This window comes from Anticarsia gemmatalis, chromosome 20, assembly GCF_050436995.1.
Source record: "Anticarsia gemmatalis isolate Benzon Research Colony breed Stoneville strain chromosome 20, ilAntGemm2 primary, whole genome shotgun sequence".
NCBI lineage: Eukaryota > Metazoa > Arthropoda > Insecta > Lepidoptera > Erebidae > Anticarsia > Anticarsia gemmatalis.
Window position 1 is genome coordinate 5,577,811 of NC_134764.1, and position 21,761 is coordinate 5,599,571.

General features: G+C 37.8%; 5 protein-coding genes across 5 annotated transcripts; 3 read left to right on the forward strand and 2 right to left on the reverse strand.

Moving 5' to 3' along the window:
* The first annotated feature begins 564 nt into the window (after positions 1-564).
* On the forward strand, positions 565-1,270 carry Polr3K (RNA polymerase III subunit K). The gene is made up of 2 exons (XM_076127672.1): positions 565-913; positions 1,085-1,270. Exons 1-2 carry the CDS (start codon positions 779-781, stop codon positions 1,268-1,270), a joined length of 321 nt encoding a protein of 106 aa, XP_075983787.1. The 5' UTR covers positions 565-778.
* Positions 1,271-1,328: 58 nt separating this feature from the next.
* On the forward strand, positions 1,329-2,130 carry Tcs1 (Threonyl-carbamoyl synthesis 1). Its single transcript, XM_076127670.1, has one exon. The coding sequence runs from the start codon at positions 1,329-1,331 to the stop codon at positions 2,067-2,069; it is 741 nt and encodes a 246-aa protein (XP_075983785.1). The 3' UTR covers positions 2,070-2,130.
* A 198-nt stretch (positions 2,131-2,328) lies between these two features.
* On the reverse strand, positions 2,329-3,335 carry LOC142981634 (mitochondrial inner membrane protease subunit 2). Its single transcript, XM_076127671.1, has one exon. The coding sequence runs from the start codon at positions 3,160-3,162 to the stop codon at positions 2,653-2,655; it is 510 nt and encodes a 169-aa protein (XP_075983786.1). The 5' UTR covers positions 3,163-3,335; the 3' UTR covers positions 2,329-2,652.
* Positions 3,336-3,490: 155 nt separating this feature from the next.
* On the forward strand, positions 3,491-6,588 carry LOC142981630 (uncharacterized). Its single transcript, XM_076127665.1, has one exon. It carries the CDS (start codon positions 3,985-3,987, stop codon positions 6,118-6,120), a length of 2,136 nt encoding a protein of 711 aa, XP_075983780.1. The 5' UTR covers positions 3,491-3,984; the 3' UTR covers positions 6,121-6,588.
* A 2,395-nt stretch (positions 6,589-8,983) lies between these two features.
* Positions 8,984-21,510, reverse strand: LOC142981480 (RRP12-like protein). Its single transcript, XM_076127428.1, has 19 exons — positions 21,292-21,510; positions 20,794-21,046; positions 20,423-20,549; positions 19,727-20,026; positions 19,446-19,529; positions 19,126-19,278; positions 18,577-18,812; positions 17,913-18,027; positions 17,182-17,346; positions 16,132-16,779; positions 15,349-15,812; positions 14,759-14,931; positions 14,064-14,275; positions 13,324-13,580; positions 12,603-12,835; positions 11,776-11,949; positions 11,058-11,220; positions 10,197-10,337; positions 8,984-9,779 (listed from the first exon to the last, which is right to left on the reverse strand). The coding sequence occupies exons 1-19, from the start codon at positions 21,425-21,427 to the stop codon at positions 9,698-9,700; spliced, it is 4,116 nt and encodes a 1,371-aa protein (XP_075983543.1). The 5' UTR covers positions 21,428-21,510; the 3' UTR covers positions 8,984-9,697.
* Between the last annotated feature and the right edge of the window lie 251 nt (positions 21,511-21,761).

The following is a 21,761-nucleotide window of genomic DNA, read 5'->3' on the forward strand; positions in this document are numbered from 1 at the left end:
ATAAACAAATAGATATCTCATTCATTCTCTTCGTTCATAATAAAGTGACACAATACCCAGTGTTGCTACTCTAACCAAAGTCCCCATTTAAAGGTTAAAATTAATATAGAAAATAAAATAAAAATTACTGGCTGGGCTGTACCAAAATTAAATAAATAAATATCATTGGACAACTCACACACGGTCATTTGATTCCAAACTAAGCAGAGCTTGTACTATGGTAACCAAATAACTGATAAACATACTTATATACTTCTAAATACATACTTATATAGATAAATTGACATCCAGGCTCAGAACAAATACTCGTGCTCATTATTCGTTTTGACTTTTATTTTTAGTTCTTGATATTATGTTTTTTTTACAATCACATAAACTGATAAAGGTCATGAAATGAAAACCTATGGATGACATTGATGTTGAAAGGAAATGTTTTTTTCTTCTGTGTGTATTACCTAAATAAATATGCAAAGTGAAATATTTTATCATCACCGGATTTGAAATATGTTTCGGGATATATTTAATTTCTAACTAGAAACATTGAACCTGAAATGTCATAAACGAGACAGTTGACAGCTTAGAGGAGTGTTTTGACTTATCGTCAAACATAACCTCTACCAGTGTTCATTCATAATTATCACATGAGAAAATAATATTATCTGAAAATGAGTATATAGAAAGGTTCCAAGTGTAAAAAGGAATAAATCCAAAATATCTCGGTTATTCCCATTGAAACTATAGCAGAAACCGGATCCAGACAATCTGTTATGATTCAATAATGTTATTTTGTCCGACGTGTGCCAACGTTCTTATGGTGGAAGAAGACTCTGGACTGCGGTACGCGTGCAACACTTGTCCATATGTGTACAATATTAAAAAGAAGGTATCTTCACGGACCTTCCCCAAATTAAAGGTTAGTTTCTTTATATTGCATCATTCGAATGTAGGTACTAATAAGCTAGAGCGCAATTAGACATACCAGGAAAAATATTTTCACTGTATTATTGAATAAATTAGAAAAAATCATACAAGTAACTTTTCCAAGTCTATAGATGTTTCTTTAATCATTTTTTTCAATTTTCAGGAGCTAGATTATATTATGGGAGGAGCAGCTGCCTGGGAAAACGTAGACTCAACTGACGCCGTTTGCCCCAAGTGTGGTCACGGCAGAGCATTCTTCATGCAGTTACAAACTCGCTCGGCTGATGAACCCATGACTACCTTTTACCGCTGTTGTAACCATAAGTGTGCTCACAACTGGCGTGACTAGTGTTATTGAACTTTATGCCTATACCTCTAAGTATTTATACCATACTCAGTGATTGAGTATGAATATCTTCCAAAAACTAAACTTAATTCGTAATTCCTTAGTTAGAAGTAAAAGTTTACAAACAATAATGAAGATAGACAAAATGGCTCCGATAATATCTTGCTTTGAAGACCTGTCCTGTGGGAAAGCTGCAGAGTTTATGACCAAGGGTCAAGTGATAGCAGTACCAACAGACACTATTTATGGACTTGCATGTAGTGCCAACTGTCCAGAAGCAATAAAAAAACTATATGCCATCAAAGGCAGGGATTCTGCAAAGCCTGTAGCAATATGTGTGACATATGTATCAGATGTCAGAAAGTGGGGTGAAGCTGACCACTTACCTGACGATCTACTGAACAATTTACTTCCAGGACCAGTGACTGTTGTGTTAGAAAAGACTAAACTCCTTGACAATCCATTTCTCAACCCTACCACCACTAAAATAGGGATCAGAATTCCTCATCACAACTTTGTGAATAGGGTGACCAAAATATTTGATAAGCCTGTAGCACTAACTAGTGCCAACTTTAGTAATGAGCCTTCTACTTTATCTATAAAGGAGTTTGAACATCTTTTTGGACATTTGGGTGCTGTCTTTGATGGTGGAGTATTGAGTCAAGGCCTTGATCAGAACAGGACTGGGTCTACAGTTATTGACTTGTCTCAGGCTGGTGCTTACAAGATCATAAGAAGAGGTATTTCATATGATAGAGTTGTGAAGATTGTTGAAAGTTATGGACTAAAAAGTACTGTTTAATTTATTTGATTCCTGTGATAGCTTAATGTTTGAAATAAATGTTGATGTATTTAAAAAGTTAGTGTTGTTTGATTTTTAATTTTTGTACAGTGTATTTATTCAACTATAATTTCATAAGGGACAGTGTATGAATAATTTTATTTTTCATTAAATTCAGTAATTAAATATTCAATTTGGAACAAGCATAATTTATTATTAAAGAACAACTTGTAAAGTATTATAAATAAGCATTTCAATTCTAGAAAATAAAAAAAATTGCTAATATTCATCAAAGTAATATAATTTATTTTAATTTACATATTTCCAAGTGTGTAATTTACATCTTTTTAAATAAGTACAAAAGAAAATACATTAGCACATAGTAGGTAAGAGGAGTGGATAGACTAATGAGATACATCATTGAGCTATTTGACATGAAAACAATCTATGATCATTCTCTATGTACTATTTACAGCTATAGAAAAAAATAAACAATTAGACTATATGGACAACTAAATAACTAAATTTAATTGAGAAGTTATTGAGATGCCATGAAAACAATTCACTTAAGAGTCCTATCACTATTTAAAATAATATAATTATATTAACTGATTACTACTGGTTGGCTTAGAGGTTTCCTGTTGCTTGGCAGCTTAGCTTCCAATCTTTGCCATCTATTAGGTGGCCAAACAATGTAGGCTGCCTTGGCATTGACTAAACCTAAGGAAACAGGCCCAAAAGTATTACTGTCTAGAGTGTGACCTGTATGATCACCTTCCACCCAACAATGGCCTTCAGGCACCTTGACATACTGCGACTTGTAGCCCAAAGTATTCACAATATCGCCCTGTAGCGCTACTATACGCTTGATTATCTTCTGATTTGGATCTTTCGGCGAAACCAATGATATAACGTCACCTCTCTGCAGGTTATAGTCTCTGACTGCCCATCTTGACAAGAATACATAATCATTGTTGTTGCTCTTGGAGTCCGGATTAAGCACTGGCTGCATAGATATGCCTTCCACTCTGGCTACATATCCTACGGTGTCAAGAAAGGTTATACCGATAGGTACACCCAAAATGACGGACTTGCACACACTTCTGAACCACATGAATACAACGGTACACGATTTCGTAGCAGAAATGTGTCGAGCATAGTCGGTATACAGATTATTTCGTTTTTTTTACTGTTTTCATAACATTTTGGTCTATTTTTAATAGAGGTAGGTATGTGTATGTAACAATTTTGCTAGAACTTGGAAATGTCAGTGACATGACAATTATGACAGGAGAAACATACGGATACATAAACTATAGACGGTTTGTAACTTTTTTATGAACTGATTCTTTGTTATCTGTGTCAGCAGTCTAGAAATATGCCTAACGAGAATGTCCTCTCTGTCACGTCACGCTCATTCACTAGTGAATGATCATAGAGAACACTTTCGGTCTTTACAAATACTCAAAAAAGTGTTGATGCTTTCTATAGTAAATTACAACCAACCAAACAGAAATTTTGGACATTTTATTTGTGTGTAGCGAGTATAATATCAATTGAATTAAGATAAATAAACACATGTTTCTAACAATCGGGACTCGGGAAGTGATCTGAAAACAATCCCTAATAGATGGAAGTGTTCCGTGGTCGAGAAAAACTTACAATCTGCATAATCAGCTGTCAGTGAGATAGATCATCTGTCCCTGTAAATATAAAAGCTAAGACAATCACAACACGTTTTAGTTTGATATGTGTATATAATGAAGTAAACAATCGAGTTACAATGTGACCCTGGTTGCGCTCGCTACAGGCAGCGATATCGAAGCAGATATGGGGTAATAACCTATCAGTGGAGTGAGGCTGGTCACGGTATGGCTGGGCTCCCATGAGACGAAAGCACGAGTTTCAGGATTGAATAATCGGAAAACGTTAAAATATGTCCGGCGACTACCCGTTCGCGGCGAAAATTGTAAGCCCCGTGAAGTGCAATGAGAAGCCTTGGGACCTGTGGATCAGTGAAATAGGGCACCTGTCGCCGCGGCGGGACGATGATGCCACATTCACGTCGCCGGCGGCGGTGGACGCGAAGGGGAGCGCGTCCGTCCGGCGCGTGCACGACTCGCATCCCTACAAGCAGGCGGAGACGAGGCACGCGCGGTACCGCCGTGCGGGCCTCAACCGCCTCAAGTATGAGAGCATGAGCCTGCACGGCCTGTTCCCTCAGATGGACAATTTGAACGCTGCAGTGTGTCATATGTGTGGAGTGATAGTGAAGTGTAGTGCGGCTTATAGACACTTGCTTGAGTCCCACAGTGGGACTGAGCCTCTACTCCCGCCCCCGCCGCCCGCTTCCACAGTCAAAAGTCGCAGCCGACATAAAAAGGAAGCACCTCCACCTCCCATCCCTGTAGATATACACCCAGTGAAAATGGATCCTTCCCCAGTACACACTGCCACACCACCATTATCAAGGATAGTCTTACCGCAGCCTGACCTACAGTACTTGGATGAGGCCAGCACATCTTCCTCTGTCACACCAGAGGTCAAGGTGTGTATGGAGAGTGGAGAGTTACCAGTTGTTAGTATACAGGACGATCTTGCTCTTGGTGAGAATATAACAGATGATATTTTTGCAATAATGAATTCTGAAGGCATCCAGAGTGCAGATGATATCACAAATGCTGCAGATTGGAAAAATATTATCAGAGATATAGGAAACATGTCAGAGATTAATTTTACCCAACCGACTGATAATGTACAAACGCCAGATTTATATGCACCAATACATACCCCATCTCTAGCGGCATATACTTTAACAGATACAGATCTGTCTAGCATACAATTTACACCAAATGTGCCGTCATCTCCCATGCTGCCTACAGTAATAGAAACTAATGTACTCAGTACTCCAGCTTTAAAGCCGGCGCCGGCACCCGCCACGCCGACCACTAAATCTAGACCGAAAACAAGTAAAACTAAGTTCAATCTCCGAGAATACGATCCGAACAAGCACTGCGGCGTAGTCACCGCCGAGAACCCTAAGCCGTGCACGAGGTCACTCACATGCAAGGCGCACGCGCTCTCTCTCAGAAGAACGGTTGAGGGTCGCTCTAAGCCCTTCGACACGTTGTTGGCGGAGCACCGAGCGTCGCGGGACGCGGGCGCGGCCGCGGCGGCGGCGCCCGCGGTCGCGCCCGCTCCCCCAGCGCCCGCGCACCACGCTCCTGCGCCACCGCCGCTCGTGCCCCCGGCAGCCGTCCCCATCAATCTCCCACCGCTCCTAGTCAATAATGCGATAGACCTGGGCCCTTACAACGGTCTCACGCCCGAGCAGCAGGTCAACGATATTTATGCGAGTCTACTTAACGTGGACGATCCCAATTCGGTGCTACCGGACACGACGAGCATCACCTCTCTTCTAAGCCAGCCCCTCGGTGCGGAGCCATTCCTGATGCCTGACGATGCAGAAATTCCGCAAGACGTGCCCATACTTAGTATATCATCACCTTTGGAGCGAACACCGGTGCGAACCGACGATAAGGTGGAGGAGGGGCCCGTACCGCTGGTTCCGGCGGACGTGTGCTGGTACTCGTCGTGCCCGCGCCCGCTCGCGCTCTGCACGTTCAACGCGGCGCACGCGGGTGGCGCCATCACGTTAGGTAAAAAATTCGCGACGGTTCGGAGTAATATAAAGTCGTCGTTGTCGCGATCACAGTGCAAGTCGTCAGGTAGCGCGAACAATTACTACTACAATCAGAACGCAATGGCGTTAACGAAAAGTGTACATATGAACGCTAGTAAAACTAATAAGCCTGAAGTGCGTAAACTCATAGTGACGTGTAGTGGCGCGGGGGTGGGCGGCGCGAGCGGGCTGGGCGCGGGCAGCAAGGAGGTGCAGCAGACGCTGAGCGAGCTGTTCGGCGGCGCGGAGGTGCGCCACGCGCTCAACGGGCACGTGGAGCGGCGCGGCCGGGCGCCGTCGCTCAAGCACGCGCCCGGCAAGCGGCCGCCGCCCGCCGTGCTCGACCTCGGCTTCTCGCTCGACCCGCTGCTCGCCGACGAGAAGTGCTGAGCGCGATTATAAGCAATCACCGGTTGTGTAGTCACATAATAATGTATATTTATTTTTCTGTAAAGAATCGAATCGGGTTCACGATATGTAAAATAATCACGAATTTTTCCCGAACGGAATTTAATGTTACGATAATGTTAAATCTCTTTTTTTTCTCATCGACAAGCGAACTAATGTTTGTATTATTTTGTATATTATTTTATAAGATTTTTTTAAACCCTTCTCCGATACGAGAGTCGGTATGTGTCAATGAAGAATTAAAAATAGATTATTACAGAATGGTTGTATTTTTTCGAAATGACTTATTACTCATTGTTGATACTGAATTGATAAATGGCCTAGGATAAAATAATGGTTTAATGTGATGAAAATTTCCATGTAAAAATATAAATACTATTAAAATAAGTATATCCGTAATAATAAATCGCCTCCTTTTGAAAATAAAGGCAAATACCTCAATAACTAAAACACCTTGTTTTAATTGTGCTGTTTTAACCTGAATATGCGCATATTATACGTGTTTGCTGTCCACTTGTAATTAGCACGTAACTAATGCTTAAATATTTTGATAGTATTAGTGTGGTCTAATAGACAAATAGAACAGATGTGTATTGTGAATTGTTATGTTTGCTTGATTCGCGTCCCACGAGCCGAACGAGGACACACGCGAAGGTCTTCGAGCAAGTGAACAGCAAACATTGTAAAAACTGGCGTGATTTTACACTTATATGTCGAGTACGGCATAGTTGCAACACATGAGGTAAATGTAAGAGTGTCAGTGTATTGTCATACAGCACTACAAAGTGCACGTTGGCAATGAAGTAATATTGTACGTCCAAATTTATGACCTATAAACAATACTGTTTCATGCGATTTCATGTAACAGGTACCTATTACGACTCATTCGAGATGAGTCATTTTGGTGAAATTTCTTTATATATTACTGTTAATAAACCGTATGCACTTTCCAGTGTAAAAATGTCGTCAATCAGTGAAGGTGTAACAGGTTCGATTCCTCGTTAGAAACCGAATTGTTATCAACGCAAAGAGACAGCTTTACAGCTTTTCGACAGCCTACGCAATAGATGCAGTGGTCGCAAAGTAATTAAAAATTGGTGCAAGATTCTGTATGTATCATAATAATACATGCATACATAAAATCACGTCTTTTTTCTATAAGGGTAAGCAGATACTAAAGAACTTTCATAAAAAAGCAGGTGGAAATCACAGAAACATACACTAGCTCGTTTTGGACGGTAAACGAACTCACGGATAGAAACGACTCAACTACTCTCAAATAGAACCCCGGACACTCATGTATACCGAAACTCCCTAAACTTCGATCTACAATGTAAGTACAAGTAAAGGTACCAAGGCAGTGTTTGTAAGTAAGGTAAGTTATCTTTGCAAGTACCTACCTGTAGGTGCCTATTGTACATAGCATCTTATGATCTTACAAGATAAGTAAGTTGTGTACCTGCATATTGAACATCTGTAAATACTACGATATCACGAATATCGTACCATCTATTGACTTTCGACCTCTTCATAGAATTGAACATCAACAAAAGATTCTATAGAATGCCTGTTTAGGCACGAAATCCTTTGTTATGTTAGTTTACTGAGTAGTGAGTAGTTAGGTATATTTAATTTTGTAAATACATTTACGGCATATTAATTGTATTGTAGGCCCGCGGCGCAGCCCAAAAGAAAGGTAAGTAGTTCTAGCCTTCTTTGGGATACAAACTAACACTCTTCAGAAGGTAATATATATCGGTTCTCTGTTTTGATGTAAAAAACACAAATGAACAAACATTTTCACATTGAATCTGATTAATTATTAACACTTAAATGCCCTGAGTTTATCCTCGAAGCTCGAAACTGTGGTTCATCTTCTCAAAAAGACGAAATTGCTTTCCGAGCAACCTAATAGATATGTAGCCATGTGGGTAAATAACTGTATACATAATAGGAAATAATCTAATTTATAGTCATGGTGTATATGACAATAAAATTATAAATAATTATTACCACACGCGGAAGGAAACTGAACGCTTTATGTTGTACCTACCTACGACTAGATAACATATTATGAGAGGGGTAGCTAGCCTGCTGTGACTACAATGTTAAATTGGTCACTATTATATTTCAGTGTCATTAAAGGCGTGTGCAGATTAGTTTAAGACCTTATGTATGATCTTCTTGCTGTATGTTTAGTGGCCTTTCGGCATGACTTAATGGCTGTTATCTTAATTGACAAACAGCGGGAATGAATTTTTACCTACCCTCCAAAGCACGGAGACACCCTGTTGAAATACCACCATGAGATCAGGCATCTATGAAATGACCGCACCAAGGTTTGCTTAACGCACAGATCGTTTATCGACCGGTGACGCCAATCGGCTGGCTGAATGGATGGGACTACGAGTACTTCAAGTTAGACTTTACTTACATAAATTCGAGACCAAAAGTCTGAAAAAGGCGCTCAATCACGCGTGCATTGTAGCGGTTCCGCCCCCGGTCAGCGGCAGGAACGCCTCGGCGACTTAGTCGTATCCTGCCGGCCACTAAACGTACATTTTGCCGTGACTGAGTAATAAACATCCATCCATACATCAAAACTACCGCATTTATAATATTAAGCACAAAAGATTTTAAAAGAAATTCAGTAATTATACAAGACCTTAACGACATAGTTTTAAATAATTAAACGAATATGCAAGCACCTATTTTCCAACATAAATCGCTTACTTACAAAATTTCTGACAATACTCGGACTAATTTCCCAATAACATTTATTTATTTACATATTTAAAAAGGTAAATAGTGAATATTTACTGTGGACTGTGGAGTAAAACAAAAATTATTGGTTTATATATTTTATTTGATAACTTTAAAGTCTCAATAAGTAATCTTTATAAGTGATAGGCGTTAAGATAGCCTTAATAACGTCTAGACCAAAGTATAACATAAACTATGCTACAATCAGAGAAACTATATTCTTTCTCTCTCACATACTTACTTGTAATAAGAGACAGAATTAATTAACACAAGAGAGTAGAGACTACTGAACTTAAGCCAGTTTCAGACTCATGCCATGAGTGAGCAAAGTGCTCGCATGGCATGGCATTTGAGAATGAAATGGGCGCGAAAAACTATCAAAAGCTTAGCCGCTGGGCTCATTAACAGTTATCTGATAGGTTACGGTAGGATATAAAAGATCCTTACGATTATTACAGCAATATTTCTACGATTCTAGCATAATAAATGCGTTACAATTTGAGATGATTTTTAACATAAATCAAGGTCCAATATATTTCTCTTACTGCTCGAGTCAAACAAAAAGACTGTTATACTAACTTTAATAAGCAATTTGTATTTTAGGCATATGATATTAGAGTTTTAAATACAAAATGAATGAAACTTACGCAAATTCATGACGTTGTTTTTGCTTTCCTATAGCAGAATTAATTTCAAGTTACAGTTGTATATTATGCTTGTTTTAAGTAATAAATATAAGATAGATCACATAGAAGGATATTGTTTATTCAATCCTAAATTTGAAAGTTACACGTATTTACGATTTCTTCTTATTCTTTCCCAGTTTTGTTTTAGATTTCACAATCCCCTTGAACTGCTTTGTGTTGACAGCCTTTTTCCTGTAAAGATAAGGTACAAATTATTATCTTCCTAGTCATAGCACGACTAGCAAAGTTAAAACGACGTCCAAATGTTAATGTTCCAATCCAAAAGACTTAGTTTATGCTAGCGTTTTTACACAACTAACAACATAACTACATTAGTTTGTTATCCCTTTTACCGCCACGGTAGGCAATACTAGACAAATCAGAACGTGCTCACGACGCTTTCGTCGGCAAATGTCGACAAAAATATAGCGTCCTTGGCGGTCAAAGGGTTAACAAAACTACAAATTGCTATTCAATTTGTACTTAAAATATTGTCAGGAGAAGCCTACATTAATGTAATTTCGCACTAAAAATCTTTATAAAAGCAAAAGCACTCCGAACGCATTTTGAAGTGTACAAATGAAGTTTGTAAATTTCAGTGCTTGTTACCTTTTATTAAGATTAGTCCTGGAGAGTGGAAGGTACGCGTAGGGGTCGTGTTTGCCCTTCTTCTTGATGTCGCCCTTCGCCTTCTTAGATCTGTAGTCAGTGCCCGCGCCTGATACCACTGATGCAGACGAACCTAGCGGCCTGCGGAACAAAAATAAGTTTATTTGTCGTTGAAAAACTTTATGGGGGGCATTCCCACAAAAAGTTTTTTGTTACGGTATAATTTTTTGCAGTGAATATCCCGCAGGATTCAGGAATGTATATTTTTTTAGTAGTGCAAAAAGGCCGGTGGTTCTTGGCCGAAACGTCGGGTTACATAACTGTTTAAACGATAAGACCCCTTTGCACTGTAATATTCTGCATACAAGTCGCGATAATTGGAAATCTTACCAATAGTTTTTGTTAATAGCGATTAAACAGGTTCATCTTTAGTAAGTAAGTTAAGTAGGACTAAATATACCTATGGGTAGAAAAGTAGAAAAGAGTTTGACAAAAAATCTATATTTAACTAGCTGACCCGCGCAACTTCACTTGCGTCACATAAGAGAGAATGCGTTTGATTTTCCCCGTTTTTGTAACATTTCTCGTTGCTACTCCGCTCCTATTGGTCGAAGCTTGTTTGAACGCGCTAATCTCGGGAACTACTGGCCCGATTTGAAAAATTCTTTCAGTGTTAGATAGCCCATTTATCGAGGAAGGCTATAGGCTATATAACATCACGCTACGACCAAAAGGAGCAGAGAAACAGTGAAAAATGTTACAAAAACGGGGAAAATTATGATTATCTTAAGTGACGCAAGCGAAGTTGCGCGGGTCAGCTAGTTTAATAATAGTTTTAAATAGTCTAAAGTATAGTCATACCTGTGAATACCCTTCCCTCCAGCCTTGTACTTAGATCCCACAGTGACGGTGGAAGCTCGGCTGCGACTTGACTTGCCACTCTTCACGCTGAGGATGTCGTCGTAACGACGCTTGGCGCCCGGCTTTATTAGTTTCGACGGCTTTGATGGGTCGTCTTCCATATCTATTATATAAAAACATAATTCATATAATAATCGTCGGACAACTCACACACACGGTCATTATTTTGATTTCAAACTAAGCAGAGCTTGTACTATGGCAACCAAATAACAGATAAAAAAACTTAATTATATACTTCTTAAATTAAATTATTGTACATATCTTAAAATGTTAAAAAAGAACATGATCGAAATATATATCTAGAAACTAAACTACCAACAAAATTATAGGTACAGTAAACATGAGATTCCGACAGTAAGTCAAGGATATTATGTGAAATTATGTATATATGGCTTTTAGGAGAATTATTAATTTTAATAGCTTAGAACATTACGTCATTACTGTGCTGTTATACATCAGCAAAATTCTACTACATAGATTTATGAACCTTATCTTAAAAAGAAGGAATTCGTACGTTGAATAAGTTTAGAACCCACATTCACTTGTCTGGAAGACGAATTCTTATTCTTTTCGTGGATGACTACTCTAACTAAGCTTCTTAGGTCTTTAGGAAAGCTATTAAAACAAGTACCCAAGACCTTATTGTCAATTTACCCACCTGTGTCATCAGTATCAGTATCAATGTCCCCGCTAGGCCTGGGCTCGTCATCACCATCATCGTCGAAGGCATCATCAGCGATGATCAGTCGTCCGTCCGGCGCAGTCTTGAAGCCGCCGTCCTTCTTCTTCTGTGCTTTTACTTCTGTCGCCTTCTTGCGGGACGGGTCCGTAGCTAGATTAATAAATTATTATTTTTAAGCAGTTTTACAATTAGACTACAGAAGATATCTGGTGTCGAAGAGACATTTGCAAACATAAAAGGAATTTGATAGTAGAAGTAAATCGAAAACAAATATTTGTGGACAGTGATTTGGCAAGGAATTATAAAAAACATGCTTGGATCTTGAATTCGAAGCATGCCGTATATCATCCAAGAGAGACAACCTTAGATGTGTTTTAAGAGGACTTAACGAACGCTCCCCGCAAGGATTTTATATGTCACAACTTTTTGTGCCGAATGGAAAGCTAACCCGATCTACTTGGCTACTGGGTGAACGTCATCAAAGAATAAGAAAATACCAATTCTTCTTAACAGACCGACAAATTGCTGATGTTGGCCACTCAGCTGCGAAATTAAAATAGAATTGGGCCAGTCACATCTGCCGCATGTCGGATGATCGCTGGGCAAAAACAACCACTGAATGGGTCCTAGTTGACAGAAAACGACAACCCGGAAGGCCCAGAAAGAGATGGCGAGATGAGTTGGACTCTCATACTAAAGATTGGCACCAAATAGCTTTAGAAAGAGATAGATGGAAAGAGGGAGGGAGGCCTTTGCCCTGCAGTGGGACAATATGGGCTGATAATAATAATAATTCTTCTTACCTGTAATCTTTCTAGAAGCAGAAACATCAGCCAGATCCACAATATTCTCCGGATCGTCCTGGATCCAGGCTTGAGTTTTACCCTTCTTATTAGTCTTAGCCTTAGCCTTCGGTCTCTCCTCCTCATCGTCCAGGAACTCCATCTCGGAGTCTGAGTCTTTAAGAATATCTTCTAACGTCTTCGATGTGCCCCTGATTGGCATGTCGTCGTCCGAATCTTGTTCTGATTGACCACTGTGAAATAATCAGTAGTTAGTCTTCAATTGTATCTTGTAGACAATCGGCCGAATTGGGTCTAATTGTTTTTTTTTAATTAGGTCCAAACAGGGATATTTACTTGTATTGTGAAAGAATTGCCAATATTAGGTATGATAATAACAGATGGCAAAATGGCAAAATAAAAATAAAGACTTGTTTAGTCAAAACGTACAAACTGAAATGCCCTAAATGTTAGCAAATACCGTACCGAGTATGCAATTTCGAAAAGGGCATTCTGATTTGTATTGTGCTGTTTTATATTTGCTCAAATCAGATGACAATTTGAACTCATGAATCCTATACCGCTTGGTACGATACTTTGAGTACGTTATTAATTTCGAGACGAATTAAAAAATGAGCTATAGGCTTTTGTTTAAAAAACGTATACGTGCACGTTACAATAGCCATTTATACGTTCACGCACTAATTCATAAACAAATATCCTATTAACTTTAGTTACTTACCGTTGGTTTTCTTTCTGCCTCTTCTTCCTATTATCCATTTTCCTAATATTCCTCAACCTTCTTAGCATAACCTCATCGGTAGCTGGAATGAGTTTCTCCACAGTATCGGCGCCGAATTTCCTCAACATTCGAGTTAAGAAGTACCCTATTTCTAGCCGAGAGTGACGTTTGCAGTCCTCGTCCATTGATGATAGTGTTTTAAAGATCACTGGCAGACTGCCTGCTAAGACGTCTGTTGGGAGTACTTTAGTATATACCTGAAAAAAAAGGCCATGGCATGTCAAAGATCATCAACTTACCATTGGTTACTAATCATTGATTAGAATTGTCTCAGTGAAATGGTAAAGGAATAAAAAGTTGTTTAAGCACTAGTAGTTATTCTAGTACGTTATTTTTGTTTGTATATCTCCGCGACAAAAGATTAATTATAACTAAAGTGACGCCGTAGTGAACTACAAAGCTAGTTAACACTACGGCGACAGCTGTGAACGATAGAAGAAAATAATATACGAAAGGCCTGTTCAGATATTAACTAATCGTTGATAGCTACCGCATCTGGCAAGCGAATTCGGTATAACTATAGTTCACACACCAATGCTTTAGTCACACGACTTATTACTGTAAGAAAAGTTCCGCTTCCATCAACGGTAGCGGCTAATGCTAGATTCTGATCAGATAGATCCTTTAGGAGGTATTCATAATGATAAGTTTAGGACAGGAGAATAATCTACGAATCTTACCTTCAAGAAACTCAAAGCAGCCGCGACAATTTCCCTATTATTCTTCAACATTTGTTCAGCGACAGTCTCCAGCAGAGCCTGGACTGTCTCCAGCCCCATGTCTTCTGAGAAGTTGAAGAGTGCGGACGCGACCGCGCGGAGAGTCGCGCTCACGATACGAGGTAGTGGCGCTGATAGACCCGATGTTAACATGGCTACGAATGCTTGCATACCTGTAGAATAATATGATAATTTATTTGATTGATTTTATGTCTATTGATTTTGATGTCCAAGATCTTACCAGAAGATCCTCTGATCTTCTGACTAGAAGTTGTCAGCACGGGTGTAAAGAAACAGACCCGTTACGTCGATTTAAATTTTGGTTCGATGTTATAATGAGTCTATCACCAAATATTGGGCACGTTACCAAACTTATCTCTTTTTATTGAAAATTTGATCATTATTTTAGTTACCTTTCACAAAATCTAATTGGTTATGTACCCTAAACCTTTATTATGAATCCACTGTAAACCGTATAAATAAGTATGTATTAGAAACTGTTTTGCAGTTTTAATGTTTATTGCGAAGAGACAGAAATACTCGTACACATGCGAAATTCTATCTACAAGACTCACTGAACCGCTTAGAAAAAATATACCACGTATTTTCAAAAATCTAATTACATTCAACTATACAAGTAAAGTTGTACTACGTACCTCCGTCCTGTGACTTGAGCACTTCGCCAACACTGGTAATGACGTTGAACGCGCACTGCCGGCACTTAGAATTGATATCTTTAGTACATATCACAGACTCGGCGATCGCGCTCTTGAGGAGCTTGCTCTCCGCGTTCAGGAATGGCGTTGACTTGATTAGGTGTTCTATACATCTGTTGGGAAAATATTTTATGAAGTTTGATCTACAATTGCAAAAATTCGTGGATAAATGAAAAAATATAATGAATATTACGTACATGCTTACTTTAAACGTATACGTACGTCCACGTGCGATTAACACGAACAAATGTGCCTAGTAGCCCCAAAAAGTAGATTCTAATTACTATGTAATACTACTAATATATATCACTATGTATGATTATAAAAAGATCTAGTTGTAAGCAAAGTAAACCTTTATTGCCAACCAGAATGGCAAAGGGAGAGGGGAAGAGAGAGAAAGAGAGACGGAGAGATTAAATACAATACAAATGATTTGTGTAATATTGTAAAGATTGTATAATGATTCCTCAGGAAGCATAGTTTTGGCACTATTTTAAGCGTAAATAGAGTTAGAGCTTAAAATTGCTTACCTTAACCTAGCTGCCTTACTGCTATCAGCAACCTTATTCAAAGAAGACATCAACAACTTCTTAATCTTCTTATAATTATCTTTCAAAAACTGTTTACAACTATCATTTTCACTCTTGAAAATCTCTTCCAATATTCTATAAGCCTTCTTATGTTCCATTTCAAGTAGTTTAGCCTTTTCTTTATATCGTAATTCGTTCTTTTTCTCCCCGTTTTCTTCTGCGCCATTTTCTTTTCTTGCCTTTTTATGCTTTTTTGGGTCTTCGAGAACCGTTTCACATAGTGGATAGACCCAATCGTCGAACAATTTGGCTATTTTATCACTGTCTTGGTATAAAACTAGTGTCCTAATGATGTCTAATATAGATTCTCGTTGGAAATGATTGTCTTTAGATGTTTCGAGCTGTTGTAACGCGTTTGTAAATAGTTCCTCTCGTAGAGTCTGGTCGCTGATTGTGAGGTATACCTGAGTAAAATAATGCTTTTAATAACAGTTTTTAAAGAGGGATTTTAAATGAATACACGATACAGCTATCGGCTATCATATACAAATAATTTAAAGCTAACGAAGTGGAGTGGGAAAGTACTGCTATTTAAATGAAGCTAAGATGCAAATCTAAAGGGTACAAAGAGCAAGTTTTTAATAGAGAAACAAGCTATCCATAAGAAAACTTATTCGACTTTCTAGCTTACATTAAATTGACTCAAAATGATTTTCGGAATATCTGTCAATTTCAAAAATAGTCAATAACATAAAGCACAAAATAGTAGATTTAATTATTTACCTGTATCGTCTCTAAAGCCGCTAGCCTTTGTCCTTCCGCACTGCTACCTTTAGCCGGCGACATATAAATATTCAACAATATCGGCAAGTAATTCTTCGCGAACCTTCCTAGCTCATTCTTATCATCATCACTTTCAGAACAGCTGATTAACTTTCTTAAAGCCTGCATTACAGACAGACGGAATTCCGGATTATCTTTCAACACACTACCTAGCACTCTCGCCAAAGATTTGAAATTATCCTTCACATCTACAGGGTTATTGCAGAAACTAGGTAACAAAGCCCAGAATTGATTGCAAAGTAAGTCATAAGTATGTGACAAAGGAACGTTCTTTTCTTGGGTCAATTCCCGCGATTTTTTCCTGCAAAATGTTGCCATTTCCAAAATTTCCGTTGCGAAGAATTTCAAGTTTGAGTTTTGTATTTTTTCTTTCAATACTGGTAGTAGCCATGTTCTTTCTATGTTTATGTTCTCGGGGCCATCTCGTAAAGGTATAGTTTTGAGTACAAACTCTGGCCCGAGCGCTTTGACGGCGCATCCAGTGGCGTACTCTACTTCCTTGTCGTTGTCAAAGTTGTGACTCTCGCGGCGGTCGTTCAGTTTCCTGAGTAGGGGTCCTAGCACGTTTGTTACTTTTGCGTTGCCGATCTGTGGAAACAATTAAATTTGATTTAATTAATTAGTATCTGGTCTAGTATTACTTCGAGCTACGCTTAAAACAAATTGTCCACATTGATCATAAATATGTGGCTTCGTTAATGAAACTATAAGATAGGACTTTAAAATGGTGATAGTTTTTTTTAATGAATAATTCGAATAATACCTGGTGAAATATAATTAATTTAATTTCAAAATTTATACGCCCGTATACATCTTCAAAAAAAGATTGCGAACTTTGCTTTTTATGCTAAAGAAAGGAGTTATTCCACATGTTTCAAAAGTCATCACAAAAATTGTACAAATATTGATCCCATCGAGCATAGTAACCTTGCTATTTTATGCATTTCGGCAATATTTTGTCAATAGTCTATTTGAGACTGAACTGCTTACCTCAAAACAAACAGCAATAGTGAGTATAACATGTCGAATGGCCTGGTTGAAGGGGTTGTCCAGCCCCGTGCCGATACACTTGAAGATGGCTTCTACGTGACTCTTGTGCTTCAAATACGTCTCGTCTGATTCTAACGCGAGCTTCACACAGTCTAGTAGCACCGCCTGAAACAATATATCATTAGATAATCAATATAATTATATGAAACTCATCTGTTACTGAGTGACTGACTGATAAAAACCGACCAGCCAAAACTTCTGAGCATAGAAAGTTGAAATTAGGTATAAAGATTCCTTAGGAAGTGTAAAGGTAGTACTAAAAGGGGATTTTTAGATACTTCATACAGAAGCGGGTGAAATTTCAGGCAGGCAAAGCCGCGGGCGTAAAGTTAGTTTTACAGATAAATAGATATATACCTAAGACTAGATAAAAGTACACAGTATAATAATATATTTGAAAAAAGCGTTTTCATTAATGCTCATTCGCGCGCTCCTTTAGTTAAAAGTGTAATAAAATAGAAAAAAATATTATCATCCATGTTTATGCTTGGTTATTGTGTGTATAAATCCACAAAAACATGTTAGGTGTTTTAGTTTGGCAAGTATCCAAAACAACAACATATTTATTTATGACAACTGTGGTTTTATAACAAAAATGTGGGTTACCTAATTATTCAAGGGTACTATGTTATCACAACAATAAAAAATTATGGGAGAATAAAATATGTTACCTTCAAAGCGTTGGTGGAGGCCGAGTTGATGTCTGCGATGTCGGAGTGCCACAGCTCCGTCACGCAGATGTTCACAAACGCAGGCAAGTTCGGCATGCACAGGTTTAGATCCAAGCTGAGTAAACAACAATTAACTTTGAATTGATGTTATTTAAAAACAAACCTGCATATAAGCATATCTTATGTAAGATAAAGAAAGCCATTATATTTTTATCATCACTGTTCGTTTTCTACTATATTATCCTAAAAATATACTCAACTAGTCAATAAATCTGACTATTGGAAATAAACTTTTTACATGGTCGTTTGGAACATGAAACGCAGATATGCAATTTGTTTAAACCTCTCTCTACCATGCTATGAATCCCATATAGCAATAGGTTAGCCTTCCCTAGCAATTTCTCTAAAACATATTACTATATTCTCTATGTGCTAAGCTGGTGGTGGGGACTTCACAACTACTTACTAAAGAATAGCCATATGCCAAGTTCATAGCTAGTGGGGCCGCTATGTGGCGCTGCCATCGTGAACAAAACTTTCGTATTCTAGGGTATAAAACAGTTTTCAAGACTACATTTTGTTTTATTAAGATAAACAAACAGTAGTATATTATTATCATATATTACTTATACTTTATAATATCATACTATTTATCAATACATACTTGGCCAAACATCCATATCCCTGCTGCAACACAGCAGCCCAGGCCAGCACCTGCCCTGTATCATTGGCAGGCGGTCTCGCGGCCATCAGTGCTCTTGTCAGCTGCACCGCTAGTGCTGCTGTCATGTTACTGATCTCCGGGGGAGAGGATAATAGCGCGTGTAATGTGTGCAGGCAACACGTCTTGATGTATACGTTGTTGTGGGTCATTAGCGAGAGGATGGCTTCACACACCGCCTGGAGACAAAAAAATATATATTAAGTACTTATATACAAAGTTTCTTCCACATGTTATGAAGTGTAAAGAGATCAAAATATGAGACCTACATACTGTTTTGCTAAATAAATTAAATAACTCAAGATCTTTTATAGTAATTTACAGAAGTGAAAATGTGTAGAAAGTGGTAATGGAACATTAAAATACAAAACATTTATTTCAGGTTAGATTAATATGAATTAAATAGTACTTTTTCAAAGTTAGTTAGAATATTGTATATTCATTTTAAAAATGATCTGGATTTAATACAAACAATTATTAAATGTTATTTACCTTAATATAATCCTTGCTGAACACAGCCAGTATATCTCTAAGCATAGTGAGTGTGTGCAACACAGTGCGATGTCCGGCCAACAAAGCTTCCGCCTTGATTTGAGACAGACAGTATTCCGCCACGCGGTTAGAACCAGGATGTAATTTAGGTACCTAAGAAAAAAACATATTTACAAATGATATACCATTATTATACATGGCTTGCTTGACGTTTCGGCACAGATTATCTAGCAAGGTCATCTATGTTTGTTTCAGTGTAATATTTAATAGTGAAATAACAAATTCGTTGGTATTAAAAGGAAAAACTATAAACCACTTACTTTAGTCTTTTGGTCTTCTGAAGGTACCATGAAGCAACTCCCTCGTAGTACAGACGTCACTGCGTGTTGTGCTGCTTTGCGGACCTATAATATTGTCAAATAATTGTTTACCATTAGAAGTAAAGCATACTTTACTTGAAAAGTATCAAAACCACTTAAATATGATATAAATGTTCTTTTTTTGCACTATTTGGTTTATCAAAATAGATAGTTAGTAAAAACTACTATAATTTATTTAAATCTCTAGCCAAAATGTCTTAAACTTATACTTAGCAACATACCTTAGGTTTAGAATGCAATGCAAAAGCAAGAACAGTTTCAAACACCCTCATAGTAGATGAATCTCCCCATGAAGCGTACTCCTGAGCTCTCAACAACACAGACAAACATCCTATAGCACTCCTCAACAATGCTCCATTCTCTGTTTGTTCATTCTTCTCTAAAATATCAGTGAATGTTGATGCCGAATCTGAGAACTGCTTCCTTAGGACTCCTTGTGGCACAGACTTTATGCCCATAGAGAGTAGTGTCAGTGTTGCCACTAGGTTCTCATCTGTTTCTGATGATTTTAGGGTTTCCATCTGTAAAAAAGAAATGTTTGAATACAAGATCTACTAAAATTATTTTGTTTGTAAACATGATTAACACCTATTTCCTACTATATTTCAGGCAAATTAATGATTTTGATTCATAGATGTAGGATAATAGAGACCTCCACACAACCTTTATACTATTACATTGAACATATAGCTTGAAACTAAGTATTATGGGCCAGAAAGGATTTTTGAGCCCTTTGGTCAATCCTGGATGAGACAGTAGAGGTGGCAGTGGTTTTAAAAAAATTGTTGGTTTGGTAGTTCAGACAACAAGTAATTGTGTCATTTAAAGTTAATATTTCTTGTTCTAGGTCTACTTTAGATTGCATTTTTTCTTGAAAATATTAAATTTTAATATGGTAAGTAATAAGTTAAGTTTACCAGTGCAGCAAAGTACTCAGTAGTAGACTCCTTGCCTCCTTGCTCTTTGATAACTTCAGTTACAGCAGCTAATACTGCCAACATCTCCTTGTGTAGAGCATTGTTGGAATCAAATCTGTTCAGCAACCTGGAAAAACAATTATCACATTATATTTACTTTGCCTTTACAATTGTGGTTTTATACATAAATATTTTTAGTAGTATAATTATTCTAGTCTGGAAAATATAAGCTGTGACACAAATTTCTAGTAATCACAGAAAATCTGTTAATTAATTAGTTGTTGAAAAAGTATTTCAACAAGTATAAGTGAATCTTAATTATTAACAGAAACAGTTCCTAATATTTTTTTAGAGGTGAGTGTAATACTTACTTGCTAAAACTGATGTTAGAACACTGGCTCCAATCAGACGCGAATGTTTGGAACGTCTTGTAAGTGCCAGATCTCATAGAAGCAGTGTATTCAGTGTCTGAGCCTTCATCCCCACTCTTCATAGACATGTTCTCTAACTCCTTAGCTATGGCCAACTCACTCTCGGCCTCAGACTTCTGTTTATTTGATGCATGCCCGTATGTCATCATAGCATCGTGTTTCAACACAGCCTGTTGTGTTAAACCTGTGCTTCCTGTAATTTTTTAACAAGCTTGTTAGACGGTGAGAGTTATATAAAGCTAAGGACATAATTGACAACGAGGTAATTCGATAAATAATACAAAAAATGTTTTGTTATTGATTCTAGGTTATGGGTTAAAAAAAACATGCTGTTGTTTTGATAATGCTTCAGATAGCTCGATATTTTGAAGTTCATGTATAAATGTACACATTAAATAGTTTTACACAAAATATAATCAGAAGATAAAGGTGAAATACCTAGATTTTCCTGGAAGAACCGGGACTTGGCCATCTCCCGATATTTTTGTATCTTCGGGTTGGAATTCGATGACTGACCCTTCTGCCATCGTTTGCCCTTGGATTTTCCCTTAAGTTTTGATCTAAATTTGCCCATCTTTCTTATTTCATAGCACGAGTTTCAACTAAATAATACACTGCACGTGGTGAACGAATTTTGCAATGAAGTTAGCAACAAATTAATGTCAAATTGACATTGACAGAAGTACAGTATAGCCAACTATAACATATTGTAGCTATAGTAGAAGAATTATGCAAGACCTAAATAACTTAATTTTCTTCCTAACTTAACGTTTATTTATCTCCTTTAAACCACCAATTAATTTACAGAGACTTTGCAGCATGCAAAATATAAAAGAATATTTTTTTCCGCTTCCAAATAACCATAACAACATTGCCATTCATGCATATTATTACGTTGATTCATTATT